This window comes from Mixophyes fleayi, chromosome 2 (assembly GCF_038048845.1).
Source record: "Mixophyes fleayi isolate aMixFle1 chromosome 2, aMixFle1.hap1, whole genome shotgun sequence".
Lineage (NCBI taxonomy): Eukaryota > Metazoa > Chordata > Amphibia > Anura > Limnodynastidae > Mixophyes > Mixophyes fleayi.
Window position 1 is genome coordinate 231,307,921 of NC_134403.1, and position 27,989 is coordinate 231,335,909.

General features: G+C 42.9%; 1 protein-coding gene across 7 annotated transcripts in view; it reads right to left on the reverse strand.

The window, feature by feature from the left end:
- DCAF6 (DDB1 and CUL4 associated factor 6) overlaps positions 1-27,989 on the reverse strand; it is a 291,082-nt gene that overhangs the window by 187,578 nt on the left and 75,515 nt on the right. For all 7 annotated transcript variants that reach the window (XM_075195604.1, XM_075195606.1, XM_075195607.1 and 4 more), the window contains exon 6: positions 20,655-20,768. In XM_075195604.1, the coding sequence (XP_075051705.1) occupies positions 20,655-20,768 (114 nt within the window). The remainder of the gene's footprint in view (positions 1-20,654; positions 20,769-27,989) is intronic.

Consider the following 27,989-nt stretch of genomic DNA (forward strand, 5'->3'; position numbering starts at 1 on the left):
AAATTAGAACAGCAAGTACTAAGAAATTTATACTTTTTTGTTATAACTAGAGAATATAAAAAATGTTACATATCCCTTTCATCATCATCATTTATATAGCGCCACTAATTCCGCAGCGCTACACAGAGAACTCATTCACATCAGTTCCTGCCCCAATGGAGGTTACAGTCTAAATTCCTTAACACACACAGACAGACAGAAACACAGACTAGGGTCAATTTGAGAGCAGCCAATTAACCTACTAGTATGTTTTTGGAGTGTGGGAGGAAACCGGAGTACCCAGAGGAAACCCACACAAGCATGGGTAGAACATACAAACTCCACACAGATAAGGCCATGGTCGGGAATCGAACTCATGACCCAAGTGCTGAGAGGCAGAAGTGCAAACCACTAAGCCAACGTGCTGCCCCTTTAACTGTAAATTTTTACCAGGTACAATACCTGTTTTCTGTAAAGCTGTACAAGGTAAAAATAAGATTTGCTAATGAAACTATTTCAACTAGTGAGCAATAAAGTTAAATTATAACTATTTTTTTTTCCTATTTCTATTCCAGTTGAACGTTACCATGTACCAAACTATAGTTCCCAAAATCCAGGCATGGATGGTTTAGAATTTAGGCATCTTAATGTTTAGTATATATTTTATTTTTCGGAGACGCATCAGTTTCACTGGGAATATTTCTTTTGTCTTTTCCAAGTAAATTGTATATTGTTTCAGATGGATAGTAGTGTCCTTTCCTTCTGTTTTATAAATATATATGCTTTATATTGGAAAAAATGGATAAAAAAAATACAATTACATGATTCTTCCAAAAATAACAGTTTGCCAATTAATACAATCCAGAAACACATTACATTTAACTGGCTAGTTTTTATGAGTATAGAGATACTAAATATGTGGACTATATAAAAGACTGATAAAAAATATAGAGCCAAGAGACAAAAGTATACACTTCAGTTTTGAAACATTTTTAATTTGATTGACTAGGGTAACACACACAGTGTAATGATGTCAGAAAGGGAATGGAGGAAAGCATGAAACCTCACACTGAAAGCTAGACAGTTGCAGGAGTAGGGAGTAGTGTTGTGTTCTCATCGCACTGATGTAGGAAGATGCAGTAGCTGTGCTACTGTAGCACACAATTCTTAGGTCCATTGTAAGTGCGGATTAGGGCTGGGAATTCAAAGGACAATAATTTCTATTACGTACCATTAAATTTGTGAGGTCCTGTAAATAAGATATTGATTTGGTTCACTTGCAGTGGAATTTTGGTATAGGAGATGAACTACACTGAGGATTTGTTTTCATACTTACCTCTTGATGGGTTTTTATAGTGTCGAAGTCAGCAAATTGGATAGTCATTTCAATTAAAATCGAGCAAACTTGGTTGTCTTTGTCTGAAAAGATGCGTACGGTACGCTACGGCGTACAAGGGCACGCTACGGCGTGGAAGGGCGTACGCAGCTACAACACGTGGCAGCACCAGTATTTGGTCTTTTACCATACATTCGCACAAACACGCATACTTGTAAAATAGTACACATTAATGGTAGTTGCAACACATAGTCAGTTATGTCGAAATATAGTAGTATTTATGTGTTATAATATAAGTTATATGCACATTAGTGAATATATATGGAACAAGTTGAAGGAATCATATCATGTGTGGTATCATAATAAACCTCTTAACATTTGCTACTGTTTGGTTCACTCTGCGAAGGAATCGCAGAGTGCATACACAAGTTATGAATGATAGGGAATTATGAACTACTTAAGACTAAGGAATCTTGGCGGGAAGAGCAGAGCATACCCCCTGGAGAGATGACCCCCTCCTTTGGATTCTTTAGGATGAACTAGCCAATGATTGACAACCCCTTGGACCTTCCTGAAACCTGGACCAATAGAAGCAAGCTATACCATCTCCATTGTATTACTGTATTTCTGTGTGTATATAAGCAGCAGCTTCACATCTAGTGTTCAGACATCTTGTCCCCAGACTTCAGGATTGAATGACTGCACACTGGATCCAAAACGCCTGCGATAAGTAACGGCTGTACTTATTATTTCGCTTGAATTATTCTGCTACTTTTTGAGAATTAATCTTTGTGCTTTGGAAACACAAATCGAGGTTCGACAATCATTATTGGTTAGCGACAATACGCACTTAACAATTTGGGGGCTCGTGAGCTTTGGAGGTTTCGTTGCCGATGATACGCAAGACCAACGGATTTTGGTTCCTCAACAAAGGGTGGAGACGCGTCATAAACGGGTAAGAACGCAATGTGTTCAAAACCTGAATTTTACTCTGTGTTGTGAAACCGAATGTCCGTTTTGCATTGTCTAGGGCACGCTAACTAGAACCTAGGGATAAAAGAGAAAACGGTTTCTTTTTACTGTCATTGTGCGTTTTAACTGTATTGCATTGCTTAGCGTATGTGTATTTCCTGCTGTGCGTACGCGAACTTCCGGTAGATTTGCCACGTGGTTAAACAATCGTTTTGATAGTTATTATATGTGTATAGTATAATTACTTGTGAAAGCCTCTGAGACATTATTACTATTGTTGGGAACTTTTGATTTTCTGCGCAGAAAAGGTGTATAGTGTGTGATTTTGTAACGTAGATACACTGTTTATTGTGGATTGTGCTCAGTTCCTGTCTGACGAGGCAGGTTGCCCAACTGAAGGCCGGTAAACAGGGCAGGTATATCGAGTGCGAAAACCGGGTTTTCGCGAATCGCCACCAATAGATCGCAAGGTTCACTGATAATTAGTATTAGTAGGCGGTGCGATCTAACCGCACGGTAAACACAACCGCGAGGGTAAAATTGGAAGTGCGTGGAGGAATTATATTGGAAAGGCTGGTTGATTGTATCGACTTGGTGCTACCAGTTATAATAAACTCAACAGAAATTTGAGATAGCCGGGCTATCGAGGAACTATTTCTGTGTTAGGGATTCTGGTTCGGAACAAGAGAAAGCGAGTGGACGCGGCTAGTGGAAATACGTCCACCGGGCATTAGAGATCTCTAGCGGTGATTGTAGCAACAGAGTTGAAATTGTTGGGTGGAAAGAACAGAGCATTGCGGTGTGTCTGTGTTCCACATAAAAGGGTATTGTTGGCCGGAAGGAACAGAGCATTGCGGTGTGTCTGTGTTCCGTGTACAAGGTATTGTTCCACATGGGTGCTAAGCATACGCTAGAGATGGCCAGTGTACTGCCTAAGGAAGGGCCTATTGGTTCAGCGAGGTTTCTCATGTGTAAGAAATATGGTGCATACGCAACTGTGTATTGTGACACGTGGGTCAAGATGACCAAAGATTGTGATAGGCCTTTCCCAACAATAGGGAGTTTTAATGCAGAGGTACTAAATACTTTAAAAGATAAAGTATGGTTGATTAAGTCAACAAAAGTGAGGAATAAACATGATTGTTTAAAATTGTGGCAAATGGAAGGTAACACGTGGCAGAGCAGCGAATGCACAGCGGAAGTAGGCATGGCGAAAAGCGCGCGCACGGCGGAAGTAGCCGTTGAGAAGCGTGGCGAACTCAGCGCAAGCGCGCTCCCGCCATCTTATGTGGCGGGAGGGGTAAGTACAGCCGTTATTAAAACTGGAAAAAGAGAAATTGCTAAGTTGTATCCTGTTTTAAGCCAGTTTAAAACAAGTGTATCAGAAGAAACTGAACCCACTGTGATTTCGGCCATTGCTCATGCTGTTAATATGCTAGAGGTTCAGCGTAAGTATGGGAAAGGAGCAATGGCTGAGATAGGTGAGAGTAGTGTGATCACTAGGAGTGATAGCGTTCTAAATCTTGAAACAGCAGATCCGGTAGTGACTTCTGAAACTAGTGAACCAGTGGGTGCGTACCCAGTCCGCACAATATCAATTCCCAATGGGAAACCGAATAAGGATGGTGTAGTTCCTTTAAGAAATGTTACAATGCATTGTACTTGGACTAGATCAGAGTTACGTTCCATTATGACTGAATTCCCAGATCCTAGAAAAGAATTGGCAAAGTGTCAGAAATTTGTTAAAGACTTAGGAAATGCACACAAACCAACCAATAAGGATTGGCGTGTAGTGTTGAGGGCGTGTCTTCCTCCCTATATTGACATACAAAAATGTATTAGAGATTGTTTGTTGGACGAAGATGACACCTTGACTGATGAGATTAACCAAGAAAATATAGAACAAATTGTCAAACACTTAGCCATCTATTTTCCAGTAGTAGTAAATTGGAGTAAGATTTTCACCATAAAACAAAAGGATAGTGAAACAGCCTCAGATTACTTTGCTAGAGCTATAGCAGCGATAACACGGTTTACTGGGATATCCAACATAGGTGAGGACCCACATCACAGAGAGGTAGCTGTAGGAGTATTAATGGATGGCCTTAGAGAAAATTTAAAGACGAGAGTACAAACCAAATTACCTAATTGGAGAGGCATCACAGTAGATTCTCTTAGGGAGTCTGCTGTGGAGCATGACAAAAAACGTTTTAGGAAAAAGGAAGAGAAAAGTGATAGGTTAATGACGGTAAGTATACAGGCTCTAGAGGGGAGGCATACACGACCACCAGCATACAACCCACATAATAAGAAATATAGAATAATCAGATGTTTCAAGTGTAATGAAGAAGGCCATTTCGCAAGAGATTGTAAAAAAACAAGACAGGATACACATATGGATAGGGAATCATATAGGTATCCTCCACGGAGAAACACACATAGGCAAGAGAACACACAGTTACCGGCGCATGTTATAGCAGCAAATATTGCGCGGGAAAATGATAGTCAGCGCTAGGGGTCAGGTCATACCTGTAAACTACAGCCAGTGAGGTTAACTGAGAGTCAGAGAGAAGAACCAACAATGATAGTTGACATAGCTGGTAGGAAACAAACTTTTCTTGTAGATACAGGGGCGGCCCGATCTGTGATAACCTCTCCTTTCAATCTACAGGTGACCAGTAAAACTATTCCAGCTATGGGGGTAACGGGAAGAGTGTTACATTATCCTCTAACTAAACCCGCTGAAGTTACTATCGGGCCCCTGCATACCAAGCATTCGTTTCTCTTGGCTGCGGCGGCTTCTACTAACTTGCTGGGAAGAGACTTGTTATGTAAAATGGGATGTGTCATATACTGTACTTCAGATGGTGTGTTCTTAGATATACCGGAGAAGGTCACACATGAGGTGCAGGATATATTGGATACCACTCAAAGGTTAATGTTACACTCTCCTGTTATAGAACAAAGTCCATCTCATGTAAAGGGGATGTTGCTGGAAATACCAGGTTCACTATAGACCAGAGATGGACAGGACACTGGACTGATGGCAAACGTAGCCCCTGTCATGGTCAATCTAAAAAGTGGTAGGATAGCTCCAAAAATCCCACAGTATCCATTAAAACCGGAGGTGGAACTAGGGGTATATCCTGTTATTGAGAGGCTGTTACAACAAGGGATTTTAATTTATACAGCCAGTACAGCAAATAGTCCAATTTTCCCTAGGAAGAATAGTGGGGGGAGGGGCTATAGATTAGTCCAGGACTTAAGGGGAATTAATAAAGTTGTTGAGAGCCAATTCCCCGTAGTGCCGAATCCAGCTGTCATCCTCGTGCAGATTCCACCGTCTGCCAGTCATTTTACTGTCATTGATCTATGTTCTGCTTTCTTTTCAGTCCCTCTTCACCCTGACTGCAAATACCTTTTTGCATTCTCCTACAGGGGAGTGCAATACACATGGACCAGACTGCCCCAGGAGTTCATTGACAGCCCCTGTATTTTCTCCCAAGCCTTACATGACTGTTTGCAATCCTTTCAACCCCACAATGGGTCTGTTCTAATTCAATATGTGGACGATTTGTTGTTGTGCTCTGATTCTTTTATGTCATGTTTACATGATACTAAATTGTTGTTGCTTCATCTTTCACAAACAAGGCACAAGGTGGCAAAGGATAAATTACAGCCATGTCAGACTACGGTCAAATACTTAGGACACTGCCTCACTAAGGGGCTAAGACACCTGACAACCGACAGGATTGAGGCCATACAACACATGACTCTGCCGCAGAGCCAGAAGCAGATTCGTACTTTCTTGGGGATGTGTGGATACTGTAGATCCTGGATCCCAGGTTTTTCTATTCTGGCATTACCATTGCAGGAGCTAGTCTCTTCCTCAAAACCAGAACGTGTTGTACACACAGAAGAGTCAGAGCAAGCGTTCTTTAATCTTAAAGACAGTCTGACAAGAGCACCTGCATTGGGAATACCTGATTATGAAAAGCCTTTTGAGCTATTTTGTACAGAAGCTGATGGTTGTGCAGCAGGTGTCCTCGCACAGAAACATGGTGACGCTAGCAGACCGGTAGCATACTACAGTGCACAATTAGACAATGTGGCAAGATCACTCCCAACATGTCTCAGAAGTGTAGCAGCAACGGCTCTTCTGGTAAGTAAGAGCGAGGATGTAGTATTAGGACATAATTCAACTATCTATACACCCCATGCTGTATCAGCTCTGTTAAATTCAGCCCAAACCAGACATGTTTCTTCAGCTAGATTCACAAAGTGGGAACTAGCCCTGATGGCACCCTCAAACATCACCATCAAACGATGTAGCACCTTAAATCCAGCTACATACCTTCCATATGTGTCTCGAGAGACACAAAGGGTGGGAGGTGAGGAGACCCTGGTTGATGATGAGTTAGGCAAGAATACTGACACGCATGACTGTATGGAACACCTGAATCAGACCTTTACTGCAAGGCCCGACATACGTGACACCCCCTTAGAAAATGTAGATTTTACGTTTTATACAGACGGAAGTTGTCATAGACAGACAGAGACGGGAGAGCTATGTACTGGTTACACTGTTGTAGACGATCAGGATGTGGTAGAAGCTGAATCCCTTGGCCCACCTCACTCAGCCCAGGTGGCGGAACTAGTAGCACTAAGGAGAGCATGTGAATTGGCAGAGGGTAAATCAGCCAATATATATACTGACTCTAGGTACGCCTTCGGGGTAGTGCACGATTTTGGGGCCCTTTGGCGTCTTAGAAACTTTACGAAAGCAGCAGGTACGCCAGTGGCACACTCACAACACATAAAAGGACTTCTGACAGCGATACAGTTACCTAGAACAGTAGCCGTCATAAAGTGCAAAGCCCATACCTTTGAAGAAGACCCAGTATCATTGGGCAACAACAGGGCAGACGAAGCTGCTAAATGGGCAGCAGGGCAACCTATGACTGTATCGACCGAGACTATGATGGTTTTTCAGACATTAGACATGCAGAAATTAATTGAAATGCAAGATTTGTGTTCCCTGCAGGAAAAGGCGGTCTGGAAGGCGAAGGGATGTGGTCAAGAGTCCTCAGGACTCTGGAGGGATGGACAAGGTAAGCCTGTAGCTCCCAGAACATACTATCCAAGCCTGGCTGAAGCAGCACACGGCCTGACTCACCTGGGTAAAAAAGGTATGTGCAAACTGGTGAGAGCATACTGGTGTGCTCCCAGGTTTTCCTCTCAGGCTGGTAAGAAAGCAATGTCATGTCTTACTTGTTTGAGGAAAAATGTTGGGAAAACTATTCCAACTGAGCCATCCCACATCCCTCCTACAGACGGACCTTTTCAGGTAATACAAATTGACTATATCCAATTACCACCGTGCAGGAATCTAAAGTATGTGTTAATGTGTATTGATGTGTTTTCCGGTTGGGCAGCCACTAATACTGCTGTGTTCACTGCAAAGAAAATTGTACAAGACTTTGTGTGTAGGTTCGCTATCCCTAGAATCATTGAAAGTGATAGGGGTACCCATTTTACTGGTGATATCTTCCAAAATATGTGTAAACTCATGGGAATCAGTAGCAGACTTCACAGCCCTTACCGACCACAAGCCAGTGGTAAGGTGGAGAGAGTAAACGGTACTATAAAGAACAAGCTTGGTAAGATAATGGCTGAAACTGGGTTGGCATGGCCTGAGGCTTTGCCATTGGTCCTCCATAGCATTCGGACTACTCCTAGACCTCCTCTTAATCTGTCCCCCTTTGAGATACTGTTCGGACGACAACCTCATTTGATCGTGAGTCCACAAGACGACTTGAAGTGTAATAATGAAGTGACTGTACAATATCTTATAAGAATGAGTAGACAGCTAAAGCAACAACAACAAAAACTAAAAATGCTGTCACCTGGTATGCCAGAAACGAACTGTCATGATGTTGAACCTGGAGACTATGTTATGATCCGCAATTTCTTACCTTCAGGTTGTTTAACAGACCGTTGGGAAGGCCCGTACCAAGTGCTGCTGACCAGCACTACATCACTGAAGGTTGCAGAGAGAGACACTTGGGTCCATTCCACCCACTGCAGGAGAGTCCATAATCCGGAGAAAGTGCAAGATAAAACTAACGACATAGATCTGTCACTTGTGAGTCTGTTCCTGGGAGACCTAAAGCCTGCAGTCGAGACACCTGAACCAGAGACGTTGCCCCAGAACTATCTTTCCAGCGATGGAGTGGCGGTTTTTGTTTTTCTTTTGTTCCAGGATTTTCCTTGTTTTTACTCTTTCTAGGACATTCTATTTTTGTGAAGGAGGATGGAGGACGAAGGAGGGTTCTGGTAGTGATGCGGATGAAATGGAGGCAGAGGAAAAGTTATTAGAATACTCAGAGCAGCCCATTATCAAGCTTGGTCCGGGGGTTATGAAAAGGTCTGCTAGCTAAGGAACTCAGTGTGAGGGGCTATTGTCTGATGAGTATTGTATCTGCAAGTTCTGTGACTCCCTAGTTGAAGAGAGATGCATCCAACGATGCCAGTCCCCCAGTACTCTGAATATAGGCGGGCATCCTTTAGAGGATTATCACTCCCTGGTGGGTAAGGTGCTAAACCAAACCGAGTGTTGGGTGTGCTCTCACGTGCCGCAAGGGCAGCATAATATAGGACTAGTGCCATTCCCTCTAAACATATCTGAAGTACTCGAATTGAGGGATGGGAGTCCCATAGACGGGAGGTACAATAACACTAGGTCCCCTAGACTGACGCTTCGACAATACTCCATAGACAGATCTTTGCTGTGTCTAAATATCTCTCATGCAAAACGTCTGGAGAATTGGGAAGCTGACCCATCAGATCAGACAATGGCTCGCCACACTCATTTTAGAGGGAGACTCACAAGGTCACCAATAGGCAGGAATGTTGATGGAAGTCACAAACTAGGGCGTATAACCAAACATAAGAAGGTGTCCATTGGAAAAGTCTCTATAGATAATTGTAAGAATGTCATCCATGCGGACACGTGTCTCGAGCATAGGAAGACACTGGGCATGGGTAGTTTTATCAAAACTCTATGTGATATAATTAATGGGCATACTGTTCCTTATGTTCTCCCTGATGATGTGTATTTTGTTTGTGGAAGGAAAGCTTATTCCTGGGTGACTCCGAGTTCCAAGGGTTTGTGCTTCTTAGCTAAACTGGTTCCTGAAATCATGACTATTACTCATGAAGAAATGGTTGGTATTCACAAGACTACATCACCACCATACTTACACACACAGTATGAACACCGTGGCAATAGAAATATGATTCCTGGTGAGGAGCCCATAGCTACAAAATTGATTAGTGAGACCGCTGGGTTTCAAGTTATGGTTGCTCTAGATCTCACCAGGACCGCTTGGGGAACATTAAACTTTAAATATATCCAAGACCTAGCTAAATTAATAGATTATTATTATCGTTTATTTATAAGGCACCACAAGGTTTCCGTAGCGCCGTACACAGTACAAACAATGGACCGTACAGGGAATAACAGTACAAAACAATAAACGAGTAGTACCAAAACTTCAGAGGCTCCAGGCAAGGCAAATATATTGAAGTGGAGCAGAAGATAAGGTAGCGAGACAGGAGGGAGGAGGGCCCTGCTCATACGAGCTTACATCCTATAGGGAGGGTAGACAGACGGCAGGCACAAAGGGAGTCGGAGGAGGGGAGCAAGTGCTCCCCACTACTGAGGAGCGAAGTGAAGAGAGTGAGGGTGGAGAGAGGGTTAGGTGGAAGGCTGGTAAGCTTTGAGGAAGAGATGAGTTTTGAGTGCCCGTTTGAAAGAGCACAGGTTAGGGGACAAACGGACGGAGCGTGGGTGGTCATTCCAGTGCAGGGGGGCAGCTCGGGAGAAGTCTTGAATTCTGGAATGGGAGGAGGTGATCAGAGAGGAGGAGAGGCGACGGTCATTGGTCGATCGCAGGGACCGGGCGGGAGTGTGGATGGAGAGGAGATTGGAGATATAAGGGGCAGTGGAATGGGAGAGAGCCTTGTAGGTGAGGGTAAGAAGTTTGAAGAGGATTCTGTAAGGGAAGGGGAGCCAGTGTAGGGCAAGGCAGAGAGGGGAGGCAGAAGAGGAGCGGCGAGAAAGGAAGATAAGTCTCGCAGCCGCATTAAGTATAGAACGAAGGGGGGCAAGGCGAGAGCGGGGGAGGCCGGTGAGGAGAAGGTTACAGTAGTCCAGCCGGGAAATGATAAGCGCGTGGACAATAGTTTTGGTTGCTTCATGCGAAAGGAAGGGCCGGATGCGGGCGATGTTGCGAAGTTGGAAATGATTGGGCGAGGGATTGAATGTGGGGGGCAAAAGCGAGAGAGGAGTCGAGGATGACTCCCAGGCAGCGGAGTTGGGGGACAGAAGAGATAGTGGAGTTGTTGACAGTGATGGAGAGATCCAGATGGGATGGGGACTTAGATGGAGGGAAAACAATGAGTTCGGTTTTAGCAATGTTAATTTTGAGAAAGCGTGAGGACATCCAAGAGGAGATAGCAGAGAGGCAGTCAGATACACGAGAGAGGAGGGGGGCGGAAAGATCAGGAGAAGAGATGTATAGTTGAATATCATCGGCGTATAGGTGATACTGAATGCCGAATGAGGTGATGAGAGCACCTAGGGAGGTAGTATAGAGTGAGAATAGTAGAGGGCCAAGAACAGAGCCCTGAGGGACTCCTACAGGGAGGGCGGAAGTGGGGGAGGATGATCCGGACATGGAAACAGAGAAAGAGCGGTTGGCGAGGTAAGAGGTGAACCAAGTGAGGACAGAGCCAGAGAGACCGAGAGAGTGAAGGGTCAGCAAGAGGAGGGGGTGGTCTACGGTGTCAAAGGCTGCGGATAGGTCCAGGAGGATGAGGAGGGAGAAGTGACCCCTGGATTTAGCAGAGAGGAGATCGTTAGTTACAGTGGTGAGGGCGGTTTCAGTGGAGTGGAGGGGGCGGAAGCCAGATTGGAGAGGGTCAAGGAGGGAATTGTCTGAGAGGTGACAGGTGAGGCGGTTGTAGACAATTCGCTCGAGAAGTTTAGAAGCATAGGGGAGAAGTGAAATGGGACGGTAGTTGGCGAGTGAGGTGGGATCAAGATTGGGTTTTTTTAGAATAGGAGTGATAAGGGCATGTTTGAAGGAGGAGGGGACAGTGCCAGCGGAGAGAGACAGGTTGAAGAGGTGAGCTAAGTAAGCACAGACAGTGGGGGAGAGGGAGCGGAGAAGGTGAGAGGGGATGGGATCCAGGTGGCAGGTGGACGGGGGAGAGGAAAGAATGAGGGAGTAGATTTCATCGCCCGTAGTAGGGCGGAAGGAGCACCAGGGTGGGATGCGCGAAGAGGGAGGAGTGAAGAGAGAAGCAGGAGAGGGAAGGGAGGAGGAGATATCAAGTCTGATGGCTTAAATTTTAGAGGAGAAAAAGGATGCAAAATCAGTAGCAGAGAGGGAGAGTGGGATGGGAGGAGGCGGAGGGACAAGGAGAGAGTTGAACGTGGCAAAGAGGCGGCGGGGATTAGAGGACTGAGAAGAAATGAGGGACTTAAAGAAGGATTGTTTAACAAGGGAGAGGGCGGAGCAGTAGGAGGAGAGAATAAACTTGAAGTGAAGGAAGTCAGCCAGGGAGCGAGATTTCCTCCAGAGGCGTTCAGCAGCACGAGTGCACTTCTGGAGGAAGCGGGTGAAAGTGGAGTGCTAGGGTTGGGGAATTAAGCGGCGGCGGCAGACTGAGGTGGCAGGGGCGACGGCATCCAAGGCAGTGGTGAGAGAGTGGTTATAGAGAGAGGTGGCTTGGTCAGGGCAGACCAGGGAGGGAAGAGGGGAGAGTAGGGTTTCAAGAGTGGAGGAAAAGGAAGTAGAGTCAATAGCGTCAAGATTGCGCCTAGTGAGGGTAGATTTAGGGAGGGGTGGCACAGGGGAAGAGGAAAGATTGAAGGAGAGTAGATGGTGGTCACAGAGAGGGAAGGGAGAGTTGGAGAAGTCGGAGAGATCACACCGATGAGAGAAGACAAGATCAAGGGAGTGACCAAGGCAGTGGGTGGGGGAGGAGGTCCACTGAGTGAGGCCAAGGGAGGAGGAAAGGGCAAGAAGTTTGATGGAGGCAGGGCCAGAGGGGAGATCAATAGGGAAGTTAAAGTCGCCAAGTATGATAGAGGGGAGATCAGAGGACAGGTAGTGGGGAAGCCAGGATGCGAAGTTGTCGAGAAAGAGGGAAGAGGGGCCGGGGGGGCGGTATAGGACTGAGACACGAAGGTGAATGGGGGAGAAGAGGCGGATGGAATGGACTTCGAAGGAGGACAAGGAGAGGGACGGTTCGGAGGGAATGACCCGAAAAGTGCAATTGGGGGATAGGAGGAGTCCCACTCCCCCACCTGGACGGTCATCCGGTCTGGTGGAGTGGGTGAAGGTGAGACCACCATGGGAGAGAGCGGCGGGGGAAGCAGTGTCAGCAGAGGAGAGCCAGGTTTCGGTGATAGCAAGGAGGTTAAGAGAGTTGGAGATGAAGAGGTCATGGATAGCCGGCAGTTTGTTGCGTAGAGATCTGGAGTTCCAGAGGGCACAGCAGAAGGGGAGGGAGGGAAGGGGAGTGATGTGGAGGAGAGTGGCGGGGTTGGTGGAGCGAGGGGGAGCGTTAATGTAGGGGCGGGGGCTAGGGGAGAGGATGGGAATAGGGCAGGAGCGTGGAGGCATGGTGCTAGAGAGGAGATAAGGGTGGAGGAGGGGTGAGAGAGCCAAGGTGGAAGAGGCAGGGGAGGAGTCAGAAAGGACAATAGTAGGTAGCAACAAAGAAATAGAGCCAAAGAAAAAGTAAAATACCAGCAGAGGTGTGGACAACAATGGCAAACAATAAAGCTAAACAATAGTGCAGTAGGCAGGTAATAAAAAAAATAAAAGTGATAAAAGTAAAAGAAATAGTCTGTTAATAAGAAGAACAAAAGTAATAAAAATAAAGAAAATAGAATTTCAGGCGAAACAATTAGGTAACAATGAAGAAATAGGACAAAGTGAAGTATCTGCAGAGGTGTGGACCACAATAGGCAAACAATGGTGCAAAACAATAATGCAATATGCTGGTAATAAAATGAATAAAAGTGATAAAAATAAAAGTAATAAAAGTAATAGACTGGTAATAATAAGAGCAAAAGTAATAAAAGTAAAGAGAGATTTCACTGCTTTTTTGATTTCAAGTGCTGTTTTTGTTTAAAGTGTAGAGTTGGTTCCAGTAAGGATTGCTGTGCTGTGCTGAGAGAGTGATATAGTTTGGGGAATTATTTTGTGTGTTTATTGAACGGGATTCGTTTTTCTGTGTGTTTATTAAGTGTTTTTTTTTTTCCCTTCTCTCTGTTAGAGCTAGTGGGTGTGGTTCAATTGCATAGTTGATACAGCTGGTTAGTGCAAGCTCTATTTAACAGGAGGTAGCAAGCGATTTCATTGAGCTTGTGATTTCACTGCTTTTTTGATTTCAAGTGCTGTTTATGTTTAAAGTGTGGAGTTGGTTCCAGTAAGGAGATGAATCCAGGAAGGGGTTTAATCTGGTAAGTGGCTAGGAAAGGCTAGTACTAAAGTTCACTGTAGGCTATAAGAAGTTAGGTTAGCCATAGTAAGATGAGTAGTAGCAGGCTTGATGATCTCACTCAATGCATATCTTGTCATATGTATGCACACTTGGAGCAAGTGTTCCAAGGTTTATACCTCTGTGAGAAATGTGAGCAATTGGTCTCTTTGGAAGCCCAGGTAACTGATCTAAAGTAGACCATTGCAACATTGAGAGACATTGCCAACCTGGAGCAGAGTTTACAGCTCACCGTTGATGCGTTATCTGAGCAGGGTGGAGCAGAGACAGAGGAGGATGCACAGGTAGGCAGCTGGGTAACAGTTACTAGGGGTAGCAGAGGGAGGAAGAGGAAGGCCAGTTCTGAGCTAGGCAATCCCAGCAGATTTGCCAGATTGGATGAAGATACTGTGGAAGGCAGTTCAGAATTGGTAGAGTTGGATGACACTGCTTCCTCTAGCAACCAGGGGAATGGTCTCTCCAGCACAGAGGGGACCAAAGTTACTCAGGGACCCAGGCAGATTGTGGTGGTAGGGGATTCAATTATTAGGAAGGTAGATAGGGCAATCTGTTACCGGGACCGTGCATGCCGAACAGTGTGTTGTCTCCCGGGTGCTCGGGCTCGGCATATTGCGGATCGGGTGGACAGATTGTTGGGAGGGGCTGGGAATGACCCAGCGGTTTTGGTGCATGTTGGCACCAATGACCGAGTTAGAGGAAGAAGGGGTGTCCTAAAGAATGATTTCAGGGACATAGGTCGCAAACTTAAGGCAAGGACATCCAAGGTAGTATTTTCGGAAATACTACCTGTGCCACGCGCTAGTCCAGGGAGGCAGCGGGAGATTAGGGAGGTTAATGCGTGGCTAAAAGATTGGTGTAGGAAGGAGGGTTTTGGATTCTTAGAGAACTGGGTTGATTTCTCGGTCAGTTGCCATCTTTATTGTCGTGATGGATTGCACCTGAATGAGGAGGGGGCTGCAGTGCTAGGGGAGAGGATGGTTAGAAGGTTGGAGATTTTAAACTAGGCTCCGGGGGGAGGGGCAAGCAAGTATTTATGGGATAGACATTAAGAGTAGTAAGGAGGAATTTAACAAGAGTAAAGGGGGTGGAGAGGGGGGAAAGGGAAGCATAGCCGATAAGGAGCGGCCGTTTTTAAAGCAAAAAGAAATACCTAAGGGAGGCAATAGACTTAAGTGTATGCTTGCAAATGCAAGAAGCCTGACAGGTAAAATGGGGGAGTTAGAACTAGTAGCAATGAATGAGCAGTATGATATTATAGGTATTACTGAGACCTGGTGGGATGATACACATGACTGGGCAGTCAACTTGGAAGGCTATTCTCTCTTCAGGAGGGATAGGGTAAATAAAAGGGTAAGAGGAGTATGTCTTTATATTAAGCCAGAATTAAAACCAAGTATTCAGGAAGTTATGTACGAGAATATTGGTGATAATATAGAGGCATTGTGGGTGGAAATATCCAGCGGAGGAAAAAGTTCAGAGAAGTTTCTGATAGGGATATGATATAAACCGCCAGATATTAGTACGATTGAGGAAGCCCAACTTCTACAGCAAATTGAAAAGGCTAAACAACTAGGTCAAATTTTAATTATGGGGGATTTTAATTATCCGGACATTGATTAGAGTACTGAGACCTGCGGTACAGCTAGGGGAAATAGGTTTCTGAGCACGCTAAAAGACCATTACATGTCCCATTTAGTTGAGGAACCAACTAGGAACCGGACTATACTGGACCTAGTAATAACAAACAATGTAGACGTAATATCAAATATTCAAGTAAAGGAGCACTTGGGAAACAGTGATCATAATATGGTCTCATTTGAAATTAGTTTCCAGAAACAACAGTATAAGGGATCAACTAGGACTTTAAACTTTAAAAAGGCAAATTTTAATATGCTAAAGGAGTCTATAAAGAGCATAGACTGGGACAAAGCCTTTGAAGGAAAAAATACGGAAGAAATGTGGGCTGTCTTAAAAATGTTGTTGGAAACATACACGTATAAGTTCATTCCTATGGGAAATAAATGTAAAAGAATTAAGTCTAAACCAATGTGGCTAAATAAAAAGGTAAGGGAAGAAATGCAAAGGAAGAAGCGTGCATTTAAATTGTTTAAGTCTGAAGGGTCAGAGGAGTCCTTCCATAGGTACAAGGAATGTAATAAAACATGCAAAAAGGAAATTAGATTGGCTAAATTAGAAAATGAAAGGCACGTTGCAAAAGAAAGTAAGACAAACCCCAAAAAGTTTTTTAAGTATATAAATGGCAAAAGGATTAAAAAAGATAATATAGGACCCCTAAGAAGTGAGATGGGTGAATTGATAAATGATACTAAGGAAAAAGCAGAGATATTAAATACGTTCTTTTCTTCAGTATTTACCAGAGAGGAACAAATGGCAGTAGTAATACATAAAAATGGAAATGAAACCATGCCATTAATTAATACTTGGTTGTCAGAGGAAGAAGTCCAAAGGCGACTGAAGAATATTAAGATAAATAAAGCTCCAGGTCCAGATGGCATACACCCAAGGGTCCTTATGGAGTTAAACTCGGAAATAGCTAGACCGCTATTCTTAATTTTCAGAGATTCAATCTCATCAGGCTCAGTACCAAGGGATTGGCGAATAGCAGATGTGGTGCCGTTGTTTAAAAAGGGGACGAGATCACAACCAGAGAATTATAGACCTGTAAGCCCGACATCAATAGTGGAGAAACTACTGGAAGGTATTTTAAGGGACAGAATTCAGGATTACTTGGTACGCAATAAAATTATTAGTGGGAATCAACATGGATTTGTGAGGGATAGGTCATGTCAAACTAATCTAATAAGTTTCTACGAGGAAGTTAGTGGGAACTTAGACCAGGGCAGGACAGTAGATGTGGTCTACTTAGATTTTGCAAAGGCCTTTGATACAGTGCCACACAAGAGGTTGGCTTACAAAATAAGGGAACTGGGTCTAGAAATCAAAATTTGTACTTGGATCGAAAACTGGTTAGAGAATAGTGAACAGAGAGTTGTGATAAATGGAACATTTTCTAATTGGTCAAAGGTCTTAAGTGGAGTACCTCAAGGTTCCGTGCTGGGACCACTCCTTTTTAATATATTTATTAATGACCTTGGTGATGGTTTAGAGAGTAAAGTTTCTATTTTTGCAGATGACACAAAACTCTGTAAGGTAATAAAATCAGAGCAAGATGTAGCTTCTCTACAGAGGGACTTAAATAAACTGGAGGATTGGGCGGCTAAATGGAATATGAGGTTTAACACAGATAAATGTAAGGTTATGCATTTAGGGATCAAAAACAAGAACGCAATCTATAAATTAAATGGAATTAATTTGGGAGAATCTATAATGGAAAAGGATTTGGGAGTGCTCGTAGACAGTAGACTTAGCAATAGTGCTCAATGTCAAGCAGCAGCTGCAAGGGCAAACAAAGTATTGGCATGCATAAAAAGGGGCATAGATGCAAGGGAAGACAGTGTAATTTTGCCACTGTATAAATCGTTGGTAAGACCTCATCTTGAATATGCAGTACAGTTCTGGACACCACTCTATAAAAAAGATAATTTGGAACTAGAAAGGGTTCAGAGAAGGGCGACAAAATTGATAAAGGGTATGGAGTCATTAAGTTATGAGGAAAGGTTAGCCAGTTTAGGCATGTTTACTTTAGAAAAGAGGCGTCTAAGGGGAGATATGATTACTATGTACAAATACATTAGGGGTCAATACAGAGAGCTTTCAAGGAAACTTTTTACCCCAAGGACCATACACAGGACACGTGGTCATCCCCTAAGGTTAGAGGAGAGGAAATTTCACAACCAGCAAAGGAAGGGGTTCTTTACAGTAAGGGCAGTCAAGATATGGAATTCATTGCCAGGGAAGGTTGTGATGGCAGATTCAATAGATATGTTTAAGAAAGGGTTAGACAAATTTTTAGCGGAAAGGTGTATCCAGGGATACGACCGTTAATTTAAAATAAAGGATAGTAGTGGATATAGGGTAAAAATTGGATTGCAATATTGAGTCTGGTGGGATTTTCAAAATTGAAACAGATGGACGGTTGCCTACTCTGGATTAATTTCAAATATAAGCGCAGGATCGCAGGAGATCCAAAATAGGTTGAACTTGATGGACTGGTGTATTTTTTCAACCTCATCAACTATGTAATTACAAGGCAAAACAATTAGGTAACATTAAAGAAATAAGGACAGAGTAAAATACCAGGCAAAGACAGTGGGAGGTGCAAAAAGAGCAAAAAAAAGAGCAAATTAGCAATGCTGAGGGAACAATACCAGGCAGGGAGGACAGGGAACACTAGATGTAGGTGGTGTGTGATCGTGGGTAGTCCAGAACAAGAGAGTCCACAGGAGCTGTGCCTTCAGGGTGGTGAGCAGGAGCACCGGCAAGTCCAGAGGGAAGGTTTCGGTGGGTCCAAGGAATGGGGCAGAAGAAGCGACGGATGCAAGTAGGTCCAGGAGAGTGTCCAGGGGAACAGGAAGAGTCCTGGGTTGGTGGGAGAGAGTTCAATGAGGACCAGAGAGAGGAATGGGGCAGTAGGAGAGACGGAGGGGGTTCACTGAGCATCCGTGGGGACTGGCAGCGGCATCAGAGAGAGACACAGGGCCAGGGAGTGGAGGGCAGCAGGCCCAAGCCGCAGCCTGTCGTGACTGATTCCGGCTGGGCGGGGGAGGTGCAGAAAGCGGAAGGCAGCATCAGGAGCTTGGTCGATGAGAAGCAGTGGCAGGAGGCAGCAGGACATCGGAGCAGGAGACAGGAGGAAGAAGGCCGAGTCCACGTCCTGAAGTGGCAGCGCCGTCGGGATCAGAGCAGGAGGAGGCGGCAGTAGCAGAAGGAAGAAGGCCGGATCCACGTCCTGGAGTGGCGAATAGATAATATCACCGAGATGTATGATGACGCTTTCAGGTTTACTGGAAGGGAGCTACAAGCGTACAAGAAGGAGTTGGTGCAACATAGACTGGTACTAAATTATCTCACCTCTATTACTGGTGGGTACTGTGTGACACTGGCCACCCAGTTCGGTGTCAAATGTTGCACGTACATCACCAATAATACGGATGACCCTAAAGAGGTTATAGACCGGAAGATGGATGAAATTTTGCAACTAAAATGGGAATTTCGAAAGAACCATAATTCTTCGTTATATGAGGTCGGGGAAAAGGTGGCAGGTTGGTTCTCGTGGTTGAACCCTGTGAAATGGTTCTCCGGTCTGGGGGAGTGGGTACAGGAAATGGTTGCTAGTGTAGGTAAGCTCCTTCTCCTTATACTGGGTGTCATCTTAGCAATTGGTTTATGTGTCAAATGTGTTCCTACTGTGTTAAAATGTGGAAAATGGTCTCCTAGGAGTAACATTGAGAAAGAGACTGAAAGGGTGGTACCAGATACCGAGATCATGGTCTGTGAAGAAGTATTGTATAATCCTGAACTTGAAACGGTGATTGGGTGATAGTTTATTTCACTATCAAAGGGTGGAGCTGTCGAAGTCAGCAAATTGGATAAAGTCATTTCAATTAAAATCGAGCAAACTTGGTTGTCTTTGTCTGAAAAGATGCGTACGGTACGCTACGGCGTACAAGGGCACGCTACGGCGTGGAAGGGCGTACGCAGCTACAACACGTGGAAGCACCAGTATTTGGTCTTTTACCATACATTCGCACAAACACGCATACTTGTAAAATAGTACACATTAATGGTAGTTGCAACACATAGTCAGTTATGTCGAAATATAGTAGTATTTATGTGTTATAATATAAGTTATATGCACATTAGTTAATATATATGGAACAGGTTGAAGGAATCATATCATGTGTGGTATCATAATAAACCTCTTAACATTTGCTACTGTTTGGTTCACTCTGCGAAGGAATCGCAGAGTGCATACACAAGTTATGAATGATAGGGAATTATGAACTACTTAAGACTAAGGAATCTTAGCGGGAAGAGCAGAGCATACCCCCTGGAGAGATGACCCCCTCCTTTGGATTCTTTAGGATGAACTAGCCAATGATTGACAACCCCTTGGACCTTCCTGAAACCTGGACCAATAGAAGCAAGCTATACCATCTTCATTGTATTACTGTATTTCTGTGTGCATATAAGCAGCAGCTTCACATCTAGTGTTCAGACATCTTGTCCCCAGACTTCAGGATTGAATGACTGCACACTGGATCCAGAGCGCCTGCGATAAGTAACGGCTGTACTTATTATTATTTCGCTTGAATTATTCTGCTACTTTTTGAGAATAAATCTTTGAGCTTTGGAAACACAAATCGAGGTTCGACAATCGTTATTGGTTAGCGACAATACGCACTTAACAATTGTGTATGTGTCCACTGAGTGATGTCATTCTATAAGAACCGTAATATGAAATAAAACAGATCTTTATTTTTAATACAGCCTGCCCTCAACAGAAATAAAACAATAATGTTTTCCATTTTGTTACTTTTAACCAACTCGTCACCCTGTCCTTGGCTGTCCCTGGCTGGTTGAGATTTTTACTGTCTCTTTTAACAACCCGTGCAGCTTTTTCAGAAATATGAAGTTCATTAATCTAGTGGAGATTACTGATGTGAACAAGCAGCTCTACATGCAATGAAGTATAAATTTAACAAAATGCACATATTTGGACATTTTATTTTGCCCTCAAACTCCAACGAACAGTACCCTAGCCAGTACAACCATGTTATTAAAATGATATGTTTTAGCATACCATTTAATATTCTAAAATGTACCATGCAATAAATATTTAGTACCCTATAGTTAGTGAACCTACTTCTTTGCAGTCTTCTTTTGTACAGCTTGTCTTCACACGGATATCAAACCACCGTACAGTGCCATCTTCACCACATGACAGAAATGTGGAGGGATCATGAGGCATTGTGATGATCTGTTCAAAAAAACACATTTCAGAAAAAAAATGTAACCTTTAATTTACCAAACATGGGTTTACTGGAAAAAAAATGCATTCATTATCCATTTTGTGTCTTTTACAAGCTCATATAAAGAAAAAATGTTATAAACTGTAATTCAGTACTTGTGGCTCGCATTACAAAATACCATTTTGATGATGAATCTAGAACACCAATATTGTTTAATTTGTAGTAACCATAATTTTACACTAATAAATGCACAAATTATATAAAGAGATTGCTGTAGTTTCACTTTTGCTATATATATATATATATATATCACATTTATTTATAGATATATACTTAATAGGAAATATTTTACATGTATTAAATAACATGGCCATTACAATACCACTATATATGCCAATGTTATATTGTAATAAGCAGTAGCAACTGTTAACAACTGAAAGGAAAGATATTTGATTCAGAGCTTGTATTCTACTGCCAAAATTTGTGATCAATTCAACCTTGGATTTAAAAGTACATCTCATGTTTTACAAGTAGTAAATGAAAACACAAATAGTGAAGTGAAACCCATACATGAACATTGCCCCTCTTTGTATGGATACTAATACCTTACATTACAATGACATTTTTAACATATAGTAGCTTACACAATATGCTTCAGGGAAAACAATTATGAAATAGTTTTCTCCAAAATAATTTTTGCATTATTTAATTGCTTCATACACATAATATGAACAGAGATTTGACACTAGAGCTCTAAATCTCAGCAGCCATCAGTGTCTTTCTTTTCCCACCAGGGAGTGGAGGTAGGACAGAAAAGTATAGTCATGGCCAAAAGTTTTAAGAATTACACAAATATTATTTTTCACAAAGTCTGCTGCCTCAGTTTTTATGATGTGAATTTGCATATACTCCAGAATGTCATGAAAAGTGATCAGATGAATTGCAATTGATTGCAAAGTCCCTCTTTGCCGTGACAATGAACTTTATCCCATAAACAACATTTCCACTGCATTTCAGAATTGCCACAAAAGAACCAGCTGACATCAGGTCCGTGATTCTCTCGTTAACACAGGTGAGAGTGTTGACGAGGACAAGGCTGGAGATCACTGTCATGCTGAATAAGTTAGAACAACAGACTGGAAGCTTTAAAAGGAGGGTGGTGCTTGAAATCATTGTTCTTCCTCTGTTAACCATGGTTACCAGCAAGGAAACACATGCAGTCATCATTGCTTTGCGCAAAAAGGGCTTCATAGGCAAGGATATTGCTGCTAGTAAGATTGCACCTAAATCAACCATTTATCGGATCATCAAGAACTTCAAGGAGAGAGGTTCAATAGTTGTGAAGAAAGACTCAGAGAGCCCAAGAACATCCAGCAAGTGAGAGGACCACCTCCTAAAGTTGATTCAGCTGTGGGATCGGGGCACCACCACTGCAGAGCTTGCTCAGGAATGGCAGCAGGCAGGTGTGAGTGCATCTGCACGCACAGTGAGGCGAAGACTTTTGGAGGATGCCTTGTGTCAAGAAGGCCAGCAAAGAAGTCACTTCTCTACAGGAAAAACATCAGGGACAGACTGATATTCTGCAAAAGGTACAGGGATTGGACTGCTGAGGACTGGGGTAAAGTAATTTCTCCTATCCTTTCTGTGGGACACTGCTACCATGGAGTTGTAGCTAGAGAGTGTGGAGTTGGCACTTAACTGGTTAATTTGTGGCTGCTGACAGGCTCCTCCCCTCTGCAACCCCTGTAGCTAGTCAGTGTACTCTAAGTGCCCAAGAAGTTGGGTTTACTTTTCTTTGCTGCTATTGTTTTATTTATTTTTATAGGCTGTTTTGTTTATTTTAATAAAGAAGGTATTAAAATGCTAAAACAGAGTATTAAAACAGAGTGACTCTCCATTATGTGTTTAATACATAAACTTAGTATGGCTCCGTTATATCAACTTAGTATGGCTCCGTTATAAACAACGCTAGATAACGTAAGATGAAATAATATTAGAAAAGGTTTTTATGTAACTTTGGGGGACCTTCCCTATTTATTTATTTATCTATTCAATTGATCATTTATCTATTCAGTAGATCACTTCCAGGTTTGCATGTTTGTCTTTTACATCTTTAGCAATAAAGCTATTTTCTATGGTTTGCGCATGCGCGAAGAGTGGCGGTCACCGCGCATGTGCTAATTAGCGTGGCTGTGTTATAATTAGCCTCAATACGGTGTACATGTATATCTTATGCTCCTGATGAAGTCTTGAGTGGTGCAAGACGAAACGCGTTGAGCTGTATCCAGTGTGTTTTTCAATACCTCATGTGAGTGCTTTTATTACATCTTTTATACGCATACCAAAATATCTTCCTTTTTTTCAATCTTATGCATTTTCGCCATTTGGATGAGGTTGTGACTGTGAAGTCATTGGTGTTGCACATGTTTTAATTAGGGATGTGCACCGGCGACTTTTGAGGTCTCGTGTTTTGTGTTTTTGATCCGGATTTTCTCGATGTTTTGGGTTCGGATTTGTTTCGCAAAACACCTGCCGAAAGGTTTTGGTTCGGATTTAAGGTTTTGGATTTTTTTTGAAAAAAGCATAAAAAGTTACAAAAATCAAGTTTTTGGGCTTATTTTCACTCCTACGCTATTATTGACCTCAATAACATTCAATAACAAGCATTTCCACAAATTTACTGTGTATTCTGAACACCTCACAATATAGTTATTAGTCCAAAACGTTGCATCGAGGTATCTTTCTGGACTGCGTAGTGGAGTGGTCCCCACAATATAATAAGAAAACCATCAACTGGTCTTAATCGCACCAATAAATGTACCTGGACTGCGTAGAGGAGTGGGTCACCACAATATAAATTAAAAACCCTGAACTTGTATGATTCGCACCAATAATGTACCTGGACTGCGTAGAGGAGTGGGTCACCACAATATAAATTAAAAACCCTGAACTTGTATGATTCGCACTAATAATGTACCTGGACTGCGTAGAGGAGTGGGTCACCACAATATTATTAAAAAACCCTACACGGGTCTGAATTCCACCCAAAAAGTTTATGGACTGCGTAGTGTAGTGTTCCCCACAATATTATTTAAAAATTTTGCAGCAACAGTCAACGTTGTTTAATATCTGATACACCTCTATCTGGACTGCATAGTGGAGTGGCCCCGGTACCCAATTTGGTACCGGGGCCACAATACCTCCTCCAACCATTCGTCATTGAGATCCCATCAAGTATGTTAAAGACAGACAGGGTCGAAGTGTTATTGGTTGACTTTGTAAACCAAAAAACTGTCCCTGTTGCACATAGTCGTGCAATGAAGACTGACTTTTTCATTTAAAGGCACCATCTTTCAAGTGTAGTGTTTGTAAGTCATATTATACTTTTGGTAAAATTTGTTTATTTTGTTCCTCTTTATGGTAACTACTAATAGAATTAAAGTATTAAATAGAAGCGGCAGTTCCTCTTTATGGCAATTAGTAATAGAATTAAAGTATTAAATAGAATTAAAGTATTAAATAGAGTGGTATAGAGTGGTAGTGTGGTATAGAGTGGTCCCCACAATATAATAATAAAACCCTCAACTGGTCTGAATTCCACCAAACAAGTATCTGGACTGCGTAGTGGGGTGGCCCCGGTACCCAATTTTATACTGGGGCCACAATAAAATAAATACACCCTCAACTGGTCTGAATTCCACCAAACAAGTATCTGGACTGCGTAGTGGGGTGGCCCCGGTACCCAATTTGATACCGGGGCCACAATACCTCCTCCAAGTTCCAAGTGTAGTGTTTATAACATCTTAACACTACACTAATTCTAGCACGTCAAAACCTCTTGTTTTAAATAATGACAGGGCATTTAACTTTTGATTTAATTTATTGAATTTGTTGGCATTTTCTTTTACTTTTTGAACATGGCAAACGACTGTTGAATGGTCACATAATGCCCAAAAAATAGTTGCAAAATGGAATTGTCCTTGGGCCCTCCCACCCACATGTTGTTGAAATAGGACATGTACACTTTAACAAACCAATCATTTCAGCGACAGGGCCTACCAAACAACTGTGGCTGAAATGATTGGTTTGTTTGGGCCCCCACACCAAAATAACAATTCATCTCTCCCTGTACAAACTAAACAGGCTCTACTGAGGAAAGATGTCGTCCTCATCCTCAACCTCTGATTCCTCTCCACCTACAGTGTGTACTTCCTCCTCCTCACACATTATCAATTCATCCCCGCTGGACTCCACAACCATAGGTCCCTCTGTACTATCTGGAGGGCAGTGCTGTACTTCATTGAGGAATTGATTATTCATTTTTATAAACATCATTTTTTCAACGTTGTGAGGAAGCAACCTCCTTCGCCGCTCACTGACCAGGTTCCCCACTGCACTAAAAACTCTTTCCGAGTACACACTGGAGGGGGGACAACTCAGGTAAAATAGAGCCAGTTTGTACAGGGGCTTCCAAACTGCCTTTTGGAGTTCTACCACGTCACTACCTCTAGTTAATTTAGATTGCAAGGCTTGTAAATATAAATACTCTGAAGATAAAAAAAAGCAGGCTGCACAGACTGTGGAGCTAGAAAGTGAAATTAAATGGACCACGTTACTTTGGTGGCTATCTATGCCCCCCCCCGCCCTACACTTGTAGTTGAATATAAATAAAGCAGCCTGCATAGACTGTAGAACTAGAAATTCATATATACAAAGAAATGGACAAAGGCAGTTTGGTATCTGTCTGCATCAGATCCCCTCTCCACTAGGAGTAAAACAGAAAACTTTTCAGCCGTTATATAATCTAGAATATAAATAGAAATTGAGAAAGGCAATTTGGTATCTGTCTGCATCATAATCATCAACATCCTCCTCAGCGCCAGCTACATCAATATCCTCCTCCCGGTGTACAACATTCACACCTTTATTAGCCAAATCTGTAACTGGACTGTGGGTGATCCTTCCAGCATATGCAGAGGGCGTGCTGCAAATGCTGGATGGAGTCACCTCTTCCCGTACAGTGATGGGAAGGTCAGGGTTCACAACCAACAATACCCTTGGACTCGCCTTGGGGATTTGTGATGTCATCTGTTTAGAAGGCAGAGTTCTTTGCTGTTTTGTGGTTGTTGCTGACAGCATAACTCTCTTAAATTTTTTGTAGGGGGGGGAGGAGGAGGGCTTAGATCCTTGGGTGAAGCTGGACCACTAGTCATGAACACGGACCAGGGCCTAAGCCGTTCCTTGCCACTACGTGTCGTAAATGGCATATTGCCAACTTTACGTTTCTTCTCAGATGATTTTAAGTTTCTCTTTTTGCTATTTTTGGAGAACTTGGGCTTTTTGGATTTTACATGCCCTGTACTAGGAGATTGGGCATCGGGCTTGCCAGACGACGTTGATGGCATTTCATCGTCTATGTCATGACTAGTGGCAGCAGCTTCAGCATTAGGAGGAAGTGGTTCTTGATCTTTCCCTACTTTATCCTCCAAATTTTGGTTTTCCATTAGATGTAGCACAAGAGAGCGTACCCCTAAGCCACACACACTCGGCAAAGCCTTTAAAAATTATATGCGGCACAGGAGAGTAGCACTGGACTTATACTGCTGAATCAGTGAACTTTGTAATAGCAGTACCACTGGACTTATACACTGCTGAATCAGTGAACTTTGTAATAGCAGTACCACTGGACTTATACTGCTGAATCAGTGAACTTTGTAATAGCAGTACCACTGGACTTATACACTGCTGAATCAGTGAACTTTGTAATAGCAGTACCACTGGACTTATACTGCTGAATCAGTGAACTTTGTAATAGCAGTACCACTGGACTTATACACTGCTGAATCAGTGAACTTTGTAATAGCAGTACCACTGTACTTATACACTGCTGAATCAGTGAACTTTGTAATAGCAGTACCACTGGACTTATACACTGCTGAATCAGTGAACTTTGTAATAGCAGTACCACTGGACTTATACACTGCTGAATCAGTAAACTTTGTAATATATCAGTACCACTGGACTTATACTGCTGAATGTGTGAACTTGGTAATATTGCAGTACCAATGGGCTTATATACTGCTGGATTGGTTTTGCAAATTTGGTTATAATTATTATTTTTTTTAATTTTTTTTTAAATAACTTTTTTTTTATTTTTTAAAAACTTGGGAATAATGGGGAAATAACTATGCCCTTAGAAGCACAGAGCACAGGACACAGCACCACTGGACTGAACAGGACACAGCACAGGACCCAGCAGCACTACTGAACTCAGCAGGACAGAGCACAGGACACAGCACCACTGGACTGATACTGCAGAATGTGTGAACTTGGTAATATTGCAGTACCAATGGGCTTATACTGCAGGATTGGTTGTGCAAATTTTGTTGTAATTAAAAAAAAATTTAATTTGTTTTTTGTATTTTTTTTAAATAACTTTTTTTTATTTTTTTAAACACTTGGGAATATTGGGGAAATAACTATGCCCTTAGAAGCACAGAGTACAGGGCACAGCACCACTGGACTGAACAGGACACAGCACAGGACCCAGCAGCACCACTGACCTCAGAAGGACAGAGCACAGGACACAGCACCACTGGACTGAGCACAGCACAGCACTTAACTGAACAGCACGAGATATAGCAGGACAGAGGACCACCTAACACACCCTCCCTCTAGCCTGATCAATGCCCGAGTGAAGATGGCGGCGACTAGCGGGGAATTTATAGGATCCGAGTATCGCGAGATCCGACAACGGGATTATGAGTCAGAGCCTCAGTTTCAGATTTGAATTTGGCGCCAATACCCGGATCTGTCTCGGATCCGACTCGGATCGGCAACGTTCGGGTGGGCTCGGATTTCATAAATCCGAGTGCGCTCAACTCTAGTTTTAATATTCTCCACAAGTGGGACACTTCATGATATCTGGTACGCAGATTTAGACATTTTTTTCTGCACTTATATGGGTGTCATTTAATTGGTAATCTTGGGATACCAATCCCACACACCCCATAGGATTGTGGGGAATTTGGTGATATTGCCCTCATTAAGAATACTACAGAGTTATACTATGTTCGCTTTTTCCGCATTTTTGTACTGATCGGTGGAGATCTGGAGGACTACAAGTACAGCAAAGAATACTCCACTATCTCCTAAAAGACCCATCGTTGTCTACCTCACGGTACACATGTTATTGCTCTATTCCACGTTGTATATTTGATATATCACTG